Here is a 15,599-nt window from a genome sequence, read left to right on the forward strand (position 1 = left end):
CTCTCCCATCAATCGCAATCCTTCGACTGAGCATAGCCAAAAGGTGAGAGACACATCAGTCAAGCCGCTCATGTCAGTGAAGCAGATTTGATTTGTCAGGCGGTGTAACCTTGAGCTGTGTTACAGTGGCTCACATGTATCTTTGGCCTCTCACACGATGCAATAAGTGATGGGTTTGCATACGACTATAGCACACAGACACAGCATCATTCACTCAAGTGAGCCTTCAGTGTGGCACAGACCAACTTACTGTGAAATTATTACCTGGGGGCATGTTGTGGAATATGTTAGAGATTTGCATGTCCAAAAATGCAAAAGCCTCAAGAAAGACTAAAACTGATTTTAGTCGCTGTTTTAGCAGCAGGAAATGAAATTTAAATGTAAAAAAAGCAGAAAAAATACTGTTGGACTTGTTGCATTCCACACCATTTTATTGAGCAAAAATGTATGTCTGCAAGATAAAATATTCTTATGCACATTAATATACAAATTCCATTTATTCCAGTAGTCTCTGCCTACTGTTCAAGATGATTAATTTATTTCTGAGTGCAGAGAAATATTTAACATCCCTGGAAAACTAAGGGATACTGCATACATGGTAACTCGAACCAGCACAGCCCAACGGGATGCTTTTTCTCACCCTGACTCTGTTCTGACCGAAACGCTACCCTGTCCACAATAACCTCGGGTGCAGCAACTAAGTAGACAGCATCTCTGTGTGACTTCATTATGGGTTCAAAGGTCTTCTGACTCAGGGATGAGCAGAGGCTCAAGGGAAATTGTAGGGAGGGTGACTGAACCGCCTGCCGACACCCACCCCAGAGCAGATCTGTTGAAGGAGGGTCGGTTTACCACTATGTCCCCCTGGAGTTCGGGGTACTCAGGGAGGGGCTCCACCTGCAGGGTCTTGATGGGATCAGGTCTGGGTGTCTTGCTGAAGCCACCGAACGGGGTTGCCACCCTGGAGGTGACGGAGTGACAGTGTTAACAGTAGCCGTCATGTGCTAATGAGAGGAACTGCAGTGACAGTTGAAGTGATGCAACTAATTAAAAGGAAGCAAAGACTTTGACCAGGGGACATATTCTAAGAGATAGCTGCTCAGAGAAAGAAGCACACTACATTATGACTTATATGAAGGACAACACTTGTTTTGCTCACTCTGCAGTTTTTAATCACGTTTTCCACCTGTGAGGTTCTTACCTGTTAAAACTTCTGTACCCTGGTAGGTCTGGTTGGGGCTCCGGCTCAGGCATTTGAGTGATGAGAGTGTCAGCCAAGGTCGGGTCATTGATGATAGCCTGTTCCCAGGGTGAGTGGTAGGACTTTGGTATAGCTGTAGCATTGAACTTCTCTGGAGGGATGTCTTTTAAAGGACCTCCATACCCTAAGTAGGTTATACAACACAGTGATTAAACATAATGCTTGTCTGATACACAGCAGGCATTATTTTCCTTTTTTTAATTTTTTTTTTCTCAGTTTACTTTCTTTGTATGTCTATTCATTTATGTAAGAATGCTCATGTCAGGGTTGGACATTTCTCCACACATGGCCAGTGATGAAGTGAAAATTAAAAGCCAAATTCTAAACTAAATCTATTTAACAGAAATAGCAAACATATCCAAAAAAAAGCTGATGAAAGAACAGTCAAATGGTCATGAGTAAACTGTAAGAGTGTATGTAGCTTGCTCACCATATGATTTTGTACTAAAGTTCAAAAATGCCATCTCTTACTGCCATTTAGTTTAGTTAAAGTTGCTTGTTTTAGCTTTAAAGCACTGGTTATTACATAAAATTTAATACATCAGTTATTTTGTTTCTTTTTTTGCATAATAGAGAGAGAAAGAAAGAGAAAGTGTGTGTGTGTGTGTGTGTGTGTGTGTGTGTGTGTGTGTGTATAACGCAATCATATCAATTTGAGTGTGTCAGATTGCAACACCCCCTACTGTTTTTTCTTTAGCCCTGTATTCCTCGTCAAAGATCGCAGCAAAACAAATCAAGGGGCAGCTTCCCTGTATGTGTGTGTGTGTGTGTGTGTGTGTGTGTGTACCCAGCTGCATGTATGTCTCCCTACATAGTCTATGTGTGTTGATGGGAGAGGCCTATCCAAAACACTATCCTTCAAACCCAGCGCTTCACTCAGGGGGGCTTGCAAGCTCAAGCATTACATAACACGGGGCGTTGTGTCACGTCCTAACCTCTCACAATGAACAATCCCCCTTCCTGAGTTTATGTTTTGCCCTGAGGGGGAAGCAGGAGAGACCAAACAGACCTGTAGGGAAGTTTACGATTTTGGGGGGGACTCGATTACAAAACATTGTATAAAAGATTTTCTGAGGCCATGGAATATTGTTTTTATGGCTGGATGTTTGGCTGAGTTGAGATTTTTGTGGGAAAGGACTGTCACACACCCAGCTCTACGCTCTCACTGTGAAGATGAAAGAAGGTCCCAAAAAAAAAGCTCTGAAAAGACAGAGAAGAAGACAGAAGTCTGGCTTTTTCTACATAAATGTTTTTCCTTTCTCTCTGAAAAATCTATCTTCAAATGTGGCAACATTTAGGCAAACATGGGCCAATAACTAAAGACGCATCTGACATTTCGCTATGCTTTGGTTTCAAAATGGAACAAAACAATCCAAATGCAAAACTATGTAAAGTTATTACCACTTTCCTGCTTAAGCTTTACACACCTTCAATATATTTTCTGCCAAATGTCTTGTCTTATTCAAGCTCTATTAGAATCTAAAGTCCTGCCTATATATCAGTATAGTCTGGTTAAAAAATGTACCAGTACAGGCACATGGAACATGCACCCCTGGGTAGATGAGTGTGCTATTTTAAGAGTTCTTACCATTTGATACCTAATGCACTTTGGCCTGATTTCTGCTACAGCTGGAGTGACATCACTCAGACACTGAGGGGTGGTGTCTGATCCTGAGGTCCAGAAATAACACCCCACCCCTGTGTGGACATACTCATCCTTAAGTCAGTATTGGTTTTGTGTCAACTGGGCAGAATTCAGACACGAGGAAGGATGTGAGTGCAAAGCTGATGGTATCAGTGGCACGGGAGGCAAACAGGAAACACTTCTCATGGGGTAAAACTCAACAACCTTTTCTAAAAGATGGTCAAAGCTGATTGTAACGAGGAGGGGTAAGAAAAAAAAAAGTGCAGTGAGAGAATTAGGGGAATGTGGAGGAGTAGACATGAGACAAAGAGTGGGATGAAGATAGAAAGAATGGGACAGGAGGGAGACAGGCAGGGCAGAGAGAGAATAAAAAGACAAACGTGTAATCATATTCTGCCTGAGGCCAGCAGATTCCAGGCAAGACGAAAATGTTTTCCTACGTGATCAAAGCCCGCGTGAGTACAAACAATGAAAAGCAGTTGAATCCTTATCAAAACACGGCACATCCAGTGCTTTGTGGAGAGCACATCCACACAGTCTCTCCACCAGGAGGAAAATAGTTTACAATGTGCTGTACATTTAATATGTAAGCATATTTTTGAAAAACTGCACGCCTTAAGTGGAATTTTGCAAAGAAAAATCAAAATATATCCCGCCTAAAACAGACTACTCAGGACAAGATTTTGTCATTGATATAATAAAGTGAAACTAATAAGTGGAACTAATAAGGTCATTGAGTTGAACAGAGCTCATCATGTTTGTTGACCTAACTTTAGCTACAGTATATCACTGCTGCAATGTTTTTGGGTCCTTGAAATGTGTTGGTGTTCCAGTACGCTGTATCACCAGTGTTACCTACCCGGGGCGATACTGTCTGGATTTGGCTCCGTTGTTGTTTCTGGTATGCAGGCCTGATCAACACCCAAGTTGTCCTCACCACTGTGGCTGTCCACAGCATGCTCATTCTCAGCTTGAGAAACCACTGTGTTCTAAACAAAGGACAGAAAAGATGTGTTAGGCTTCAAAGAAACTCTGAAAATGTGTTTAGATTGAAAGTCCATTCTTTATCTTGGAGACAGTAGTTGACCAAACAGTCTCACCACAAGATCTATTGAGTTTTCAATCATAACACAAGACCTTCCTCGGGAAATGGACTAGCCCAGTTGTCATTTTAATTTTCTGAGCAATTTAAATCTGTATTAACTTTTTCAAATTAAGGAACAATTATGTTTATGGCCACATGAGGGCAGCAGAAACAAGCTGTAAAACAACACTGACATGGTGAACTTGTTTGCAAATAGTTACTAATTTCACCTCCAGCATATACAGAAAAACATTTGCATTCATTTGGAGTGTCTGGCCACATGATGAATGTCCAAAATTCACTCTTCTTTTAGCTCTGTTTCCTTCTCCACCAATGCCTGAGTGAAAATCTGTCTCTTAAGCTGCTAAATGTTCCACTTTCCTCACTAGCTAGTCACTAATTTTGTCTGGCTGCTGTTTGGTGCTGGGCAGGGAGCCTACAGTGGATTTATCAGCTTTCTGCTGCTGCTGGGAAACGACACTGATGAGAATAGTGAGAGTGAATGGAAAACCAAAACAATGTGCTGAAAGATGCTAAAATACTTAGCAGAGCTGAGCAAACAAAAACTGCAGACACAGGTGATAATTCCATTGTTAGTATAAAAATATTGATTACAGCTCCTTTAAAGACTTTTTATCCATGTTGGCTTAAAAAAAGACAGATATGGACAAAATCCATCTGCTGAGAAACATGTGATAAAATTGAAAGCTCCAGGACAGCTACCAACATAGATGAGAAAAGTACTTAAAGGACCAGTGTGTAAGATTTAGTGGCATCTAGCGGTGAGGTTGCAGATTGCAACTAACTGAATACCCCTCTCCCCCTCCTTGTGCAACTCCATGGAAGACGAACTGCTCCCTAAGTGGATATAAAGGGCTCATTCTAAGGTAACAAAAACACAATGATTCTTAGTTTCAGGTGATTATACACTAATTAAAACATACTTATGAATATTATATCCCATTTCTACCAATAGATCCCCTTAAATCCTACACACAGGGCCTTTAATATGCTCAGAAAAATTGAAAATTGAAAATCTTCAGTTCCATGATATGTGAGCAAACTTTTTCTGCTGAGGAAGATTGTGTAATACAAATGATAGCTCCACAGCTGCTACTAGGTGGTCCTTGTGGAAAGAATTTGTTGTCAACAATTGACCTCATGACACAGGGGACTATTTCATACACCCACCAATGGCAAGAATAATCAACTATATCAGTTTTCTGACATGTTTAGATTTATTGAAATATATGAAAAATGTGATTTGCATGTGCAGTAAATTATTGCCAGCAGAGAAATTCTTTGCTTGACCATTTTTCCTCAACATGAGAAACACTGTTTTCTGGGCTTGGATGAAATGTACTGCAGCCCAAGGATTTCAGCTTTCATCCCTCTGAAAGATATTTATGATGATTTACTCCAGGACTTCCTCAGGAAATGTTGACAACTTGAAACAAAATCCCTCCATCGCCCCAAGCAATAAACAAACCAGAGATATGTGAGTCCTTCTTACTTCAAAGATGAGGGGAAAAACTTCCCTGGAGCATAATAATTATTTTATCTAGAATTCAAGAGGGCAGTGAAAAGCACACAAGGTCACCACACAACTAAATGAAAGAGGATATAACCAGTGCTGCTAATTAATTAGATATAGCCAAGAGAAACTTTGTTAGTTTATCTTGATTCAATTTTACTGAGAGCCTCGCTACATAAACTGCTTTATGGGTGACCAGGTCGGGCTAAGATAAGTGCTGCTGAGAAAAGAAAACACTGACTTGGCACACTGCCCATCTATACACAAAGGGACATTAATAAAACTACTTATGACCCGCTAGAACACTTTCACAACTATTCTCTGCCACTCTGTGTCTATAGCACAAGTCAAATAAACACTTCAAGTGCTTAATCTTGCCTACAAGTATTTTGTCAAGATGTGAAATGTTGTGTTCTAAAAGCTGATCATATTCCAGGCCAATGGGTGGCACTATGTCACCTCTGTTATGGTACTTGATAAGAAAAAAAGACAGGAAGTATTGCAGTGTGTGGAGCTGTGAAATGCTCGCCAGTAAAATATGGAACGTTATCCTGTGGCCAGTGCTTCTTTTTAGGTGCTTTACTACAAATACGTAACAAAATTGCCGACGAGGATGGTTGTGGCTACTACTCCTTTGCCTCCCACTTTCCTACAATGTCTGGGAGAACCTGCAATACCATTTGAAACAAAGCTGGAAATCTTTGAAAACTACCTACTTGTGATTGATGTGGAAGGAGCCAAAAGCGAGCTGTACTACTGCACAGCATCACAAACGAAGTACAGAGGGTTTTCTATACCTTGAATGAAACAGGTACCACCTACAATATGCAAGCACATTTTGTACAGAAGGCAAATGTCATTGCTGAGTTTCGTCAATGAACACAGAGACATGATGAACCTATGGCACAATACATCTCCGCACTATGTGAGATGCTTGCATTGCGTGAATTCGGAAATGCAGAGCAAGATATGCTACAATAGAAGAAAGCTGCTTCACATTGCCAATCAAGTGGAATTGGCCGCACAGAATGCCATTGCACTTTCAAAGTGCCAAAACGCTGCCAAAGAGGGAACAAAAAGGCTCCAACAGCACAAGTAACCAAAGAAAAGGTGAAGCAAAGTCTGAACATACATGCAAATGTTATAGATGACTCAGACAAGCACCTGGCAAATTCCACAAAATGCCCTGCTGCAGACAAAATATGCAAATCATGTGGACAGACTGGGCTCTTTGCAAAAAATGTGCCACTCAGATCAAAAACATGAGATGAGGGAGGTTGTTATTAACTTGCGAGGCAGCTGAATTCGCGAGATCACGAGATCATGAGATCATGACATCATGAGATCATGAGATCATGCGAGAATCCATCTTGTCAGGCTTCAAGTTATGTGCTTGTGTCTGAACCACTGGTGGTATCCAGCTGCCTCGCAAGGTAAGACAGTGATAGACAGATGGTTCATCCAATCACCTGCCAATTATTTTTTGAAAGTGCCTGCCCCTTTTCCAAACAGTTTCCATGGACAACTTCTCAGATGGTTTTGTGTAACAAACCATCTGGCACGTCAGGTTAAGTTTGTTATCCCTGAGCTGACTGTGCTATTTCTGAAAGATACTGTCCCAGTAGAGAGGAAAATAACGTGCACTGTAGAATTAGACACATTTTCTAATATGCAGCCATTCTATTCTAAGCCTGCTATGTGAAAAACTTTCTGCATGAAGTCAAAATGAGAGATGATGTGAAACCTGTGCAACAGAAATTGAGGAGATTGCCCTTCTCTGTCAGAGATGATGTTTCTGCAGAGTTAAAATGTCGATGTCATTAAGAAGATCGACGCATCTCCCTGTGTGTCGCCAGTCGTTGTGACTTAACGGAAGAACTCAGGGAGAATATGGATGCATACAGACCTCAAGGAGCCCAACAAGACTGTAGTGACTGATTGCTTCAACTATGATATTGTCTACAGGCCCAGTGCTCAGAACCATGCAGCAGACTGCCTTTCCCACTTGCCAATGCCATATGAACAGGACTTCTCCCCAGACATGGAACCAGAGACTGTTGCTGCTGTTTCCACCCTTCTGACTGCTCTTCCCATGTCTGACTTCACAGATGTTTGCTCTTCCTGCCCAGAGTGACCCAAGCTACACACCTACATTACCAAAGGGTGGCCTGCATCATCCAAAGGCCTGCCTGCAGATATGGTGCCTTACTACCAGGTTAGGAATGAACTGTCCATGCACAAATCACTTTTTCTGAGAAGGAGTCACAGAATAGTGGTGGTCCCTTTGCCTGATGGACCCTGGCAAAAGATTGTTGGCCCTTTCGAAGCTGGCACTGCTGATTGCAAGTTCGCTATTACCATGGTGGACTACTATTCAGAGTGGTCAGAGGTGTGTTTTGCTCCACAGAACACTATTGCAGTGATTAGCTCTATGAGATCTGTGCTTAGCCAAAAGGGAAACCCCATGGCTGTGGTGACATATAATGGCCCACAGCTAACCTCCTCAGAACTGTCCTCTTTCCTTGAAGAACAAGCGAGCACAGAAGCCTCACTAAAACCACTATTGACATAGTCTGCTGTACTTTATTAAACAAGCAACAAGTAAAGAAAGTTTAAGAAGCAGCTAAAGAGGTTTTTCTTAGGTAAAAGCCTGCAAAATATCTAATCAGTAACTTTTTCTCTCTTTGGTTTTGTGAAATTTGTAGCTTTAAGCATTTGGTAAACGTGGTCATTGATGCTTGTTTGTATGTATGTATGCATGTGTAAATAAGTGTATATGCGTGTGTTTATGTTTGCATATATATATATATTGTATGTATACACATAGAGAGAGATGTATAAGGAGAGTTTCACATGGTTGCGTTGAAATTGTATTGGTTTTTGTAATGTTGATACGGTTTTAATTGGGGTGAGGGACGGGGTTAGTGCTGTAATTGCATCTATGTATGCATGTATGTAAAAGCATGTGTATACATTTATGTTCTTAACGTGGACCCCAGGAAGAGTAGCTGTTGCCTTGGTAACAACTAATGGGGATCCAAATAAACAATAAGATCTTAGTGTTTTCTTGTCGTACGGTTTTTGTACATAGGAAACTAATTATATGACATGGTATCTTATTTTCTTTACTTTTGGACAGAGCCAGGCTAGCTCTTTCCCCCTGCTTCCATTTTTTAAGCTAAGCTAAACTAATCGTCAACTGGCTCTTGCTCCATGGTTAACTGTGGTTAACTAATGGAAGTGGTATCAATCTTCTCCTTTAGCGATCAACAAGAAAACAAATAAGCAAATTTTTTAAAATGTTGAAAAAATCCTATTAGACACAATTTAGACAGAGCTGACTCAATAAAATTTAAGTTTTCACTGCACAGTTTCTGCTTACATTCAACTGCTTGTTGTTTTCATTCTGGATGTTCTCAAAAGTGTATTTTTCTGAGCGCTTCTGGCGCATTTTGAAGAGACGGGAGCCCCGGTTGGAGGCAAGAGATAGCTCCTCCAGCATAATGTCCTTAGGCACGCACATTTTCTTCCCCAGATCCATGTCTTCATCTGGACATAGAGACACACACAGAGGATTAAAGAGATTATATGCACATATACAGTATATACTTGTGCATTGATCAGACTTCTGTCAAGACAAATTTCTTTTTCTATACTCCCACCAATATGATCTGATTGAACACAAATTATATTACGCAGAGAAAAAAAAACCTTGCCACAAAAAAGCACTCTACATGGATTGCTGACTTGGTGTTACTGCCAATATGATAAACGAGGAATTATCTTCCCATGTAATCCACTCGTGTCCAGTGCTTGTTTTGTGGTTAGCACTGCGTGCTAGCTACTGCATGCTGATCATGGAGATGTCACCGGCCAAGTGTGAGACGTATAATTTGCCAGAATATCTTTCAGCTGTCAGTAGCCTTCAGACCCTCCCCATCCCAGAGAGCCACACAGTTGTCCTCGCCTTGAAATAGCGTGTTCAAAGGACAACGACAAAGGGATTAGTTACTTTGGTCCATAAAAGTATTCATTTGCTTATTTATAGTCAGGGTCGTAGAAGGGAGGGTTGGCAACCACTGCCCTAGCAAATGGTTGGCTCATACCTTCTTTAAAGTGAATCTGGCAGTGTCCAGCGCATGCTGGTTCTTACAGTAGAGTTAATATGTGTGGGCCTTAAGTGTGTACTGTAAGTAATGGTGTTAAATCCATGTCTATGCTGATATGTGTGATAAAAAAGTGTAGGAAGGGGCTGAAAGGAGCAGGATGTGAGGAGGAAGAGAAGATGAGCTGGAAACAGAGGCAAAGAACTGATGCAACAAGAGAAAGAGAGAAAAACTGTAGGAGTTCAAGGATTAGACAACAAAGTACAGAAGAAACGATGTGGCTACCTTCCTCGGCTTGAACCTCCCTGCAGATTGCTGCCGCCTGCATTTTCCTCTCCCTGGTCGTCATGGTGGAGAACTGTGACATGGCTGCCCCCTGGGAAGCCAGGGGTGAGGAAAAAAGTCACAGGAGACAGCGCACATCAGTACAACCTGTTCAAACACACGATGAGACACAAAAGCAAGACAACACGGCTGCATGTTGGCCATCGATTGCCCAACATCAAGCATCCACACCACGCACAAAGACCCGCCGAAGCAGATAGAATTTATTGGGGCAGTGAAAAGGGCAAAGTTAGCACATCCCTTTAAATAACCTTGGGCCGTTAAACGCCAAGCACATGCTCTTCAGACATGGCAGCCAGCTGTGTCAGGGGTCTGGGAATCAATATGTTTGAAATTACCCAAGTGGGCTGAAAGGACACAGATCGAGAACATAGTGCTGTCACAGCAAACACGTGAGTCTACGGATGAAATAGCACAATGGAAAGTTTACAACAACGCGTCAGTGAACACAACACAAATGTTTAATTCCAATCCAAAGTACCTCTAACAAGGTTTCCTGATGGAACAAAGGAACACCATGCAAATCACTTCATCATTCGATTTCAGCTCACCAGATAAGAGACAAGTTTGTAGAGTTAATTCTCAGCTCCCATAAATCAACTTCAGAATCTTGTTATCATTTTTGATTAAAAAACATTAAGTGGAAGACAAACATAAAACTTTTTTTATGAATACTTGTATGTTGTCAACATCAGGATATGTACACATAAAAATGTCAAGCAATAACACGAAAAAGGAGATGCATTTACCAAAAACATTCAAAAATAGATATAAAAAATATATTTTAATTATGACACATGACAAGCTGTGTGATTGACGGGAAAATGTGTAGAGAATGAGTGCACTGAGAGTCATGCTTGATTTCAAGTGCAAGTGTCACATGATGATTGGACAGCAAAACCACAGCACACCTGTGGAGAGGCCCGAGTGATGGCTTACCTGTCCTGAAGGACCCTCAGGGGAGTCTCAAGTTGTGCCTGTCTCCTCTGGGTAGGAAGTCAGAAAGGTGAGAGGCGAGAGGGTCAGACTGGGTAGTGCAACCTGTGTGGGTGCTCGCGCTCCTCAGGACTGGAGCTTGTCGTGGGGAAGGGTGCAGGCGGAGGGGGCTGCTGCCTGACCCGGCTGACTGAGTGACTGAATGAGTGGGTGGGGTGGGTGTCAGTTTGTCTGTTGTCATTGGTATTTAGTTCACAAGCGGAGGGGTGACTAAATTTAGAGCGCTGCCACTACTGCTCGCTTTGCCCTCCATCTATCTATCTCTCTGCCAGTATGATTACAGTAGCAGGATGATCTATATCAGTGATTCCCAACCAGGGGTAGGCTACTTCTGCAATTGCTAGGGGGTATGTGGAAAGATTGTGGAGTAGCATAACTAATTTGATAAAATAAAACAGAATTTACAATTTGATTGAAAATATATATCCACATATTAAGTCACCTATAACAGCAGATCAATCTTGTGACTAGTGTGTGAACAACTTAGTGAGCAGAGTATTTAAATGGATAAACAGTTGAAACTAGCTAAAAATATAAACAGTTGCAGATATCTTAAAGTATACATAAATGGTTAATAGCCAATCGCTAAGTGTAATGGATAAACACTTAACAGTTAGTTAAAAGTAATTGATAAACTGTTGTAATGGTTAGGTAAAAAGTAATGGTTAAACAGTTGGAATAGTTGGGTAAACATAATGGTTAGAACAGCTAAAAGTAATGGATGAAATAATGAGATACAAGTAATGGACCTATGGTTGAAACGTCCGTGCTAGTAACACAAATGTATTAACTGACCTAAACATTAGTCTGTTTGTTTGAAAAGTATTTTAACACCTATTATTATATCCACATATTATATTATTAATAGTTACATAATACCCAGTTTAAAATCAATTCAAATAGAGACATTTGGAAAATGACTGCTGTTGTTGTTGAAGGGGTAGCCTACTTATCTTTGACAGGACTGTGGGGGTACAGTTATTTGACATGAAAGGAACCAATAATAATTATCAGGATTTTTTTCTTTTGGGAGCCAATGGTCTACATGACTCCTATATGGCCTTGCTACTATCACCTCTTCAATAAAGGCAGGCCTAGATAAAATGGACACATAATGACTCTTGGAAACTACTGACAAAGCTTTTAAAAAAAAAAAAAAAAGTTGTTTCAGCTACAATTGTCTTTATCAGCTCTCCAGAATTGCAGTGCTCAGCCAACAACAAATATATTCCGTGGCATCCAACATGGGAACACGGCGCCCTCAGGGCATGCAGACCAATCAGATACTATTTGTTTTAAATGCCAACATGTGATATAGAAGAGACCAAGGCTTAATAGGGTTTACTCACCTTATAATCCAGTCACTATGTTTTAATTGACCTTGCTAAATTTAATTTACCCCCTATATATTTTTATTTACTTGGTACAAGAGAGAAATAAAGGGAGTCAGGTTGAATTTGCAGCACCCAGCAGGGCAGGGAAGGAAAAGGTGGCAAATTAAAAGCAGCAAGTTCATGGACATACTGCAGTGCCTGGCATATAGAAAATGCCAGCAACCCCATACACGAAATGGAATATTTTAAAACTATGTGTGTTGGGTTTTATGACGCAATATTCATATTCTGATTCAAGCTCCACCCTTTAAATAGCATTCAAATCCCATTTCGTTACAGTGTTTTCCAAATCTAAATTGGTAGGGAAATAATTTCTGTTTATCATTTCCCTCTGTGTCTTTATCTCTCATTCTCTAATGGCTCAGCTACAGTAGGTACCCACTGTTATTATGTAACTGGTGGTCACCATGGGAACAAGTCCCCACCAACCCCCCTCCCAAGCCCCTTCGCTGGATACGGAGAGAGTGACTATTCAAGACAACACATCATATAAAAAGCCTCATGGGATGGTACAGCAAGCAACAAATGGCCCAGAGCAGAATATTTTATGCTTGGAATAGAGAGCAAAAAGCACAAACACACAGTGCAATTTGTGAAATAGTGCTATTTGGTTGTATTTATTTTGTAAAATGCTTTATGTGAATCCATATCTGAAATAGTTTGGAAAAGAAATTGATTACTGGTACTGTATTATGACCATAATAAGTATCATTCGAATGGAAGCAATACAGTGGCATTATCACACATACAATATACAGTAGCACGTCAGTATGCTCAGTGATTCAATTGAGACACAACATAATGCTGTGTGATACATCTTATTTACGTTAATGAGATTGCTTGGTGAGAATCACATTAGGACTTTATGTACACTCTGTGAAAACACCAAACTAGCTTTAATCTTTGGAGATGATAACGAATCAGCAATCTATAGCAAAAGCCCAAACCAAACACAAGCCCATTCATTCTATAAGCAACTTTCCTAGTGCCATCATGCTATCATAAACTAAAACAATATTTTGCATGTTCATAATTAGGATTCTTCAGCATTCCCCAAATTAACTTTGACTCAGCAAAGACACCCAACAAACAGCAAAACTACATTCTCCCTCTACATAGGGTGTCTCACTTTTTCATATACTGTACAGCAGGCAGCAATTAAACAGTTACAGTAAAGGAGGACAAGGTCTAACTGTAGAAAAGATGCTACTGTTTCTCATCTTCCCATCTTCCCTCTTTCTCTGCATAGTTAGTGGACACACACTAATGCACTAATTAAAATGCACCTGGTAAATTAATGAATTAATCTCACTTATTAGAGCTTGCATAACAACATGTCCACCCACAACAAACTGAGTTATAATAACACTAGCCTTTCCCCAAGTCTGAAGCCTCACTTCCGATGCATCACTAATTGCATTCCCACACTGAAGTGATTTCCTGATATGAAAACACAACAAATACATATTTCTTTGGAAAATGCAGCCATCCTCAAGTTTCACGGATTTGAAAAAAAAAAAAAGTGCACAATCACTGCAAGAACCAGCATGCTAAATACCCACAGCAGACAATCAAACTGGGATGAGACGAAAAATCCACAAACTCAATACAATTCAAAAGACAATCTTCTCTTGCAACTTACTGTATGATGGGTGGGTCACGGTTGCCTCTCAGCAACCTCAAATTATGTCTTTATACAAATCTCTTTTCTCAGAAAACCATAATTACCCATTTTGTATATTCCGAAAAGTTAACTAAATTAAACTAACTACACTAATGTCTCTATATTATCACTCAAATCTTTCCTTGTACTAAACATGTCCATTCATTGCACACTCATCATATCCACTCTTAACAACATGCTCTGAATCTGAACTACAAGCCCAAGTCAATGTATTTACCAAACTATGAAGTCACTGAAATAAAATTGAAGTCTCCATACACTGTTACTTGTAACAGTATGTGGATAGTAATCATTACTATTAATTATCTCTTTTCACATTTCATTATGGCATGCCAAATTTATGATTCCAACTACAGTACCAGTCAAACGTTTGGACACACCTTCCCATTCCTTTGAATGAGAAAGTGTGTCCAAACTTTGGTACAGTAAATCATTTTATACTAAGAGCAACATTTTAGAAAGCATTTCTAAAAATAAAAGGAGCTTATTAAAGCAATCTTGCAATCTCTCCAAACACCCACCTCTGAAAAAATTTGCTTTAAATATTAGCTCTCCTCATTCCTCACACAATGTTTGCATCTAGATATTTATCAATAAAACAGAAAAAGCTCTAACTGCAGTTAAATGTGTTATGGAATCAATGAGCAGTGGGATATTATTCATTGAAGGTCACACAGGTATCCTACCGCTTCCAGCTCCAAGTTGTATTGCTGGTGTACACAGACTTGTAGGTTTGCTTCCCCAAGGGCCTCTTATACTCATAGGAGGACACTGAGGGCCCTAGGTTTGCCTCTGTCACAGACCTATGAGGCTGCCACTGTCTGGGCAGGGACCTGTAACCAGCATGACCAGCAGGGGTGGAGACAGCACTCCTTGTTGGGGACAAAAATGATGGCAGCGATACTCGACTCTGACTGCGGCTTTGGCTCTGGCTCCAAGTCTGGCTGCCTGTTTTCTGCGGAGCTTGGTAGGACACCTTGGCCTTCCACTCTGCTGGCGGTTCGGGAAGTATTTTGCGCTGGGCTGCCAAGCGGACGTTTGAGGCAAGGGTTTGCTGGAGGTTCTGGAAAGCAAAGGCTTCATCCACCAGGCCCAAGGGATGCCTGGAGGCAGCCTCCCAGGGTGTAACAGGCTTGTGGCCCTTCTCCAGCCAGGATGTCTGCCTTGCTGGGGGAGTTGTGGAAGCCCGAGCCGGAGGCTTGAGGGTAGAATAAGCCGAAGCTGACTGCTGGCCTGTGGATGGCACTCTGGCTGGTGGGGAAAGGGAGTAGCTCCTGCCAAGTGCCTGTAAAGAAAGACACAGACATGTTTATTTTAGTAAGGGTTCATTTTTGTTTGGCTGACTAACCCTCCAGCCAAATTAAATCAGCCTGGAAAACATTGGGAAATGGAGACCAACATATTTCTTTTAAGTGTTGAAATGTTCTAATTATGTATTTAATGTTTAAACATATGTGTATCATTTTTCTGTATTTATAAATAAATAAATGTTAAGATCTGAAGTAGCCAACAAAACAAATAAACTATTAAAGCTCGAACAAAATCATATA

At 40.8% G+C, this 15,599-nt stretch overlaps 1 protein-coding gene across 4 annotated transcripts; it reads right to left on the reverse strand.

Annotated features, from left to right (window-relative positions):
* Positions 1 to 399: 399 nt before the first annotated feature.
* On the reverse strand, positions 400 to 11,118 carry LOC122973840 (myozenin-2-like). 4 transcript variants are annotated; one of them, XM_044341609.1, is made up of 7 exons: positions 10,915 to 11,118; positions 10,457 to 10,471; positions 9,916 to 10,006; positions 8,907 to 9,073; positions 3,766 to 3,895; positions 1,202 to 1,385; positions 400 to 961 (listed from the first exon to the last, which is right to left on the reverse strand). In XM_044341609.1, exons 3-7 carry the CDS (start codon positions 9,995 to 9,997, stop codon positions 736 to 738), a joined length of 789 nt encoding a protein of 262 aa, XP_044197544.1. In that variant the 5' UTR covers positions 9,998 to 10,006; positions 10,457 to 10,471; positions 10,915 to 11,118; the 3' UTR covers positions 400 to 735. The 4 variants fall into 4 exon arrangements, with proteins under 4 accessions (XP_044197544.1, XP_044197545.1, XP_044197543.1 ...); XM_044341610.1 differs by lacking the exon at positions 10,457 to 10,471 and adding an exon at positions 10,527 to 10,584; XM_044341608.1 differs by lacking the exon at positions 10,457 to 10,471.
* Between the last annotated feature and the right edge of the window lie 4,481 nt (positions 11,119 to 15,599).

The sequence above is a fragment of the Thunnus albacares genome, chromosome 22 (genome assembly GCF_914725855.1).
Source record: "Thunnus albacares chromosome 22, fThuAlb1.1, whole genome shotgun sequence".
Lineage (NCBI taxonomy): Eukaryota > Metazoa > Chordata > Actinopteri > Scombriformes > Scombridae > Thunnus > Thunnus albacares.

Excerpts from the sequence above, each read along its gene's own strand:
- LOC122973840 (XM_044341608.1), bottom strand. The coding sequence starts at position 9,997 with ATGTCACAGTTCTCCACCATGACGACCAGGGAGAGGAAAATGCAGGCG. Across the intron at positions 3,896-8,906 it reads AAAACAACAAGCAGTTGAAT|AACACAGTGGTTTCTCAAGC; the intron begins GTAAGCAGAAAC and ends TCCTTTGTTTAG. Across the intron at positions 962-1,201 it reads GGGTACAGAAGTTTTAACAG|GGTGGCAACCCCGTTCGGTG; the intron begins GTAAGAACCTCA and ends CGTCACCTCCAG.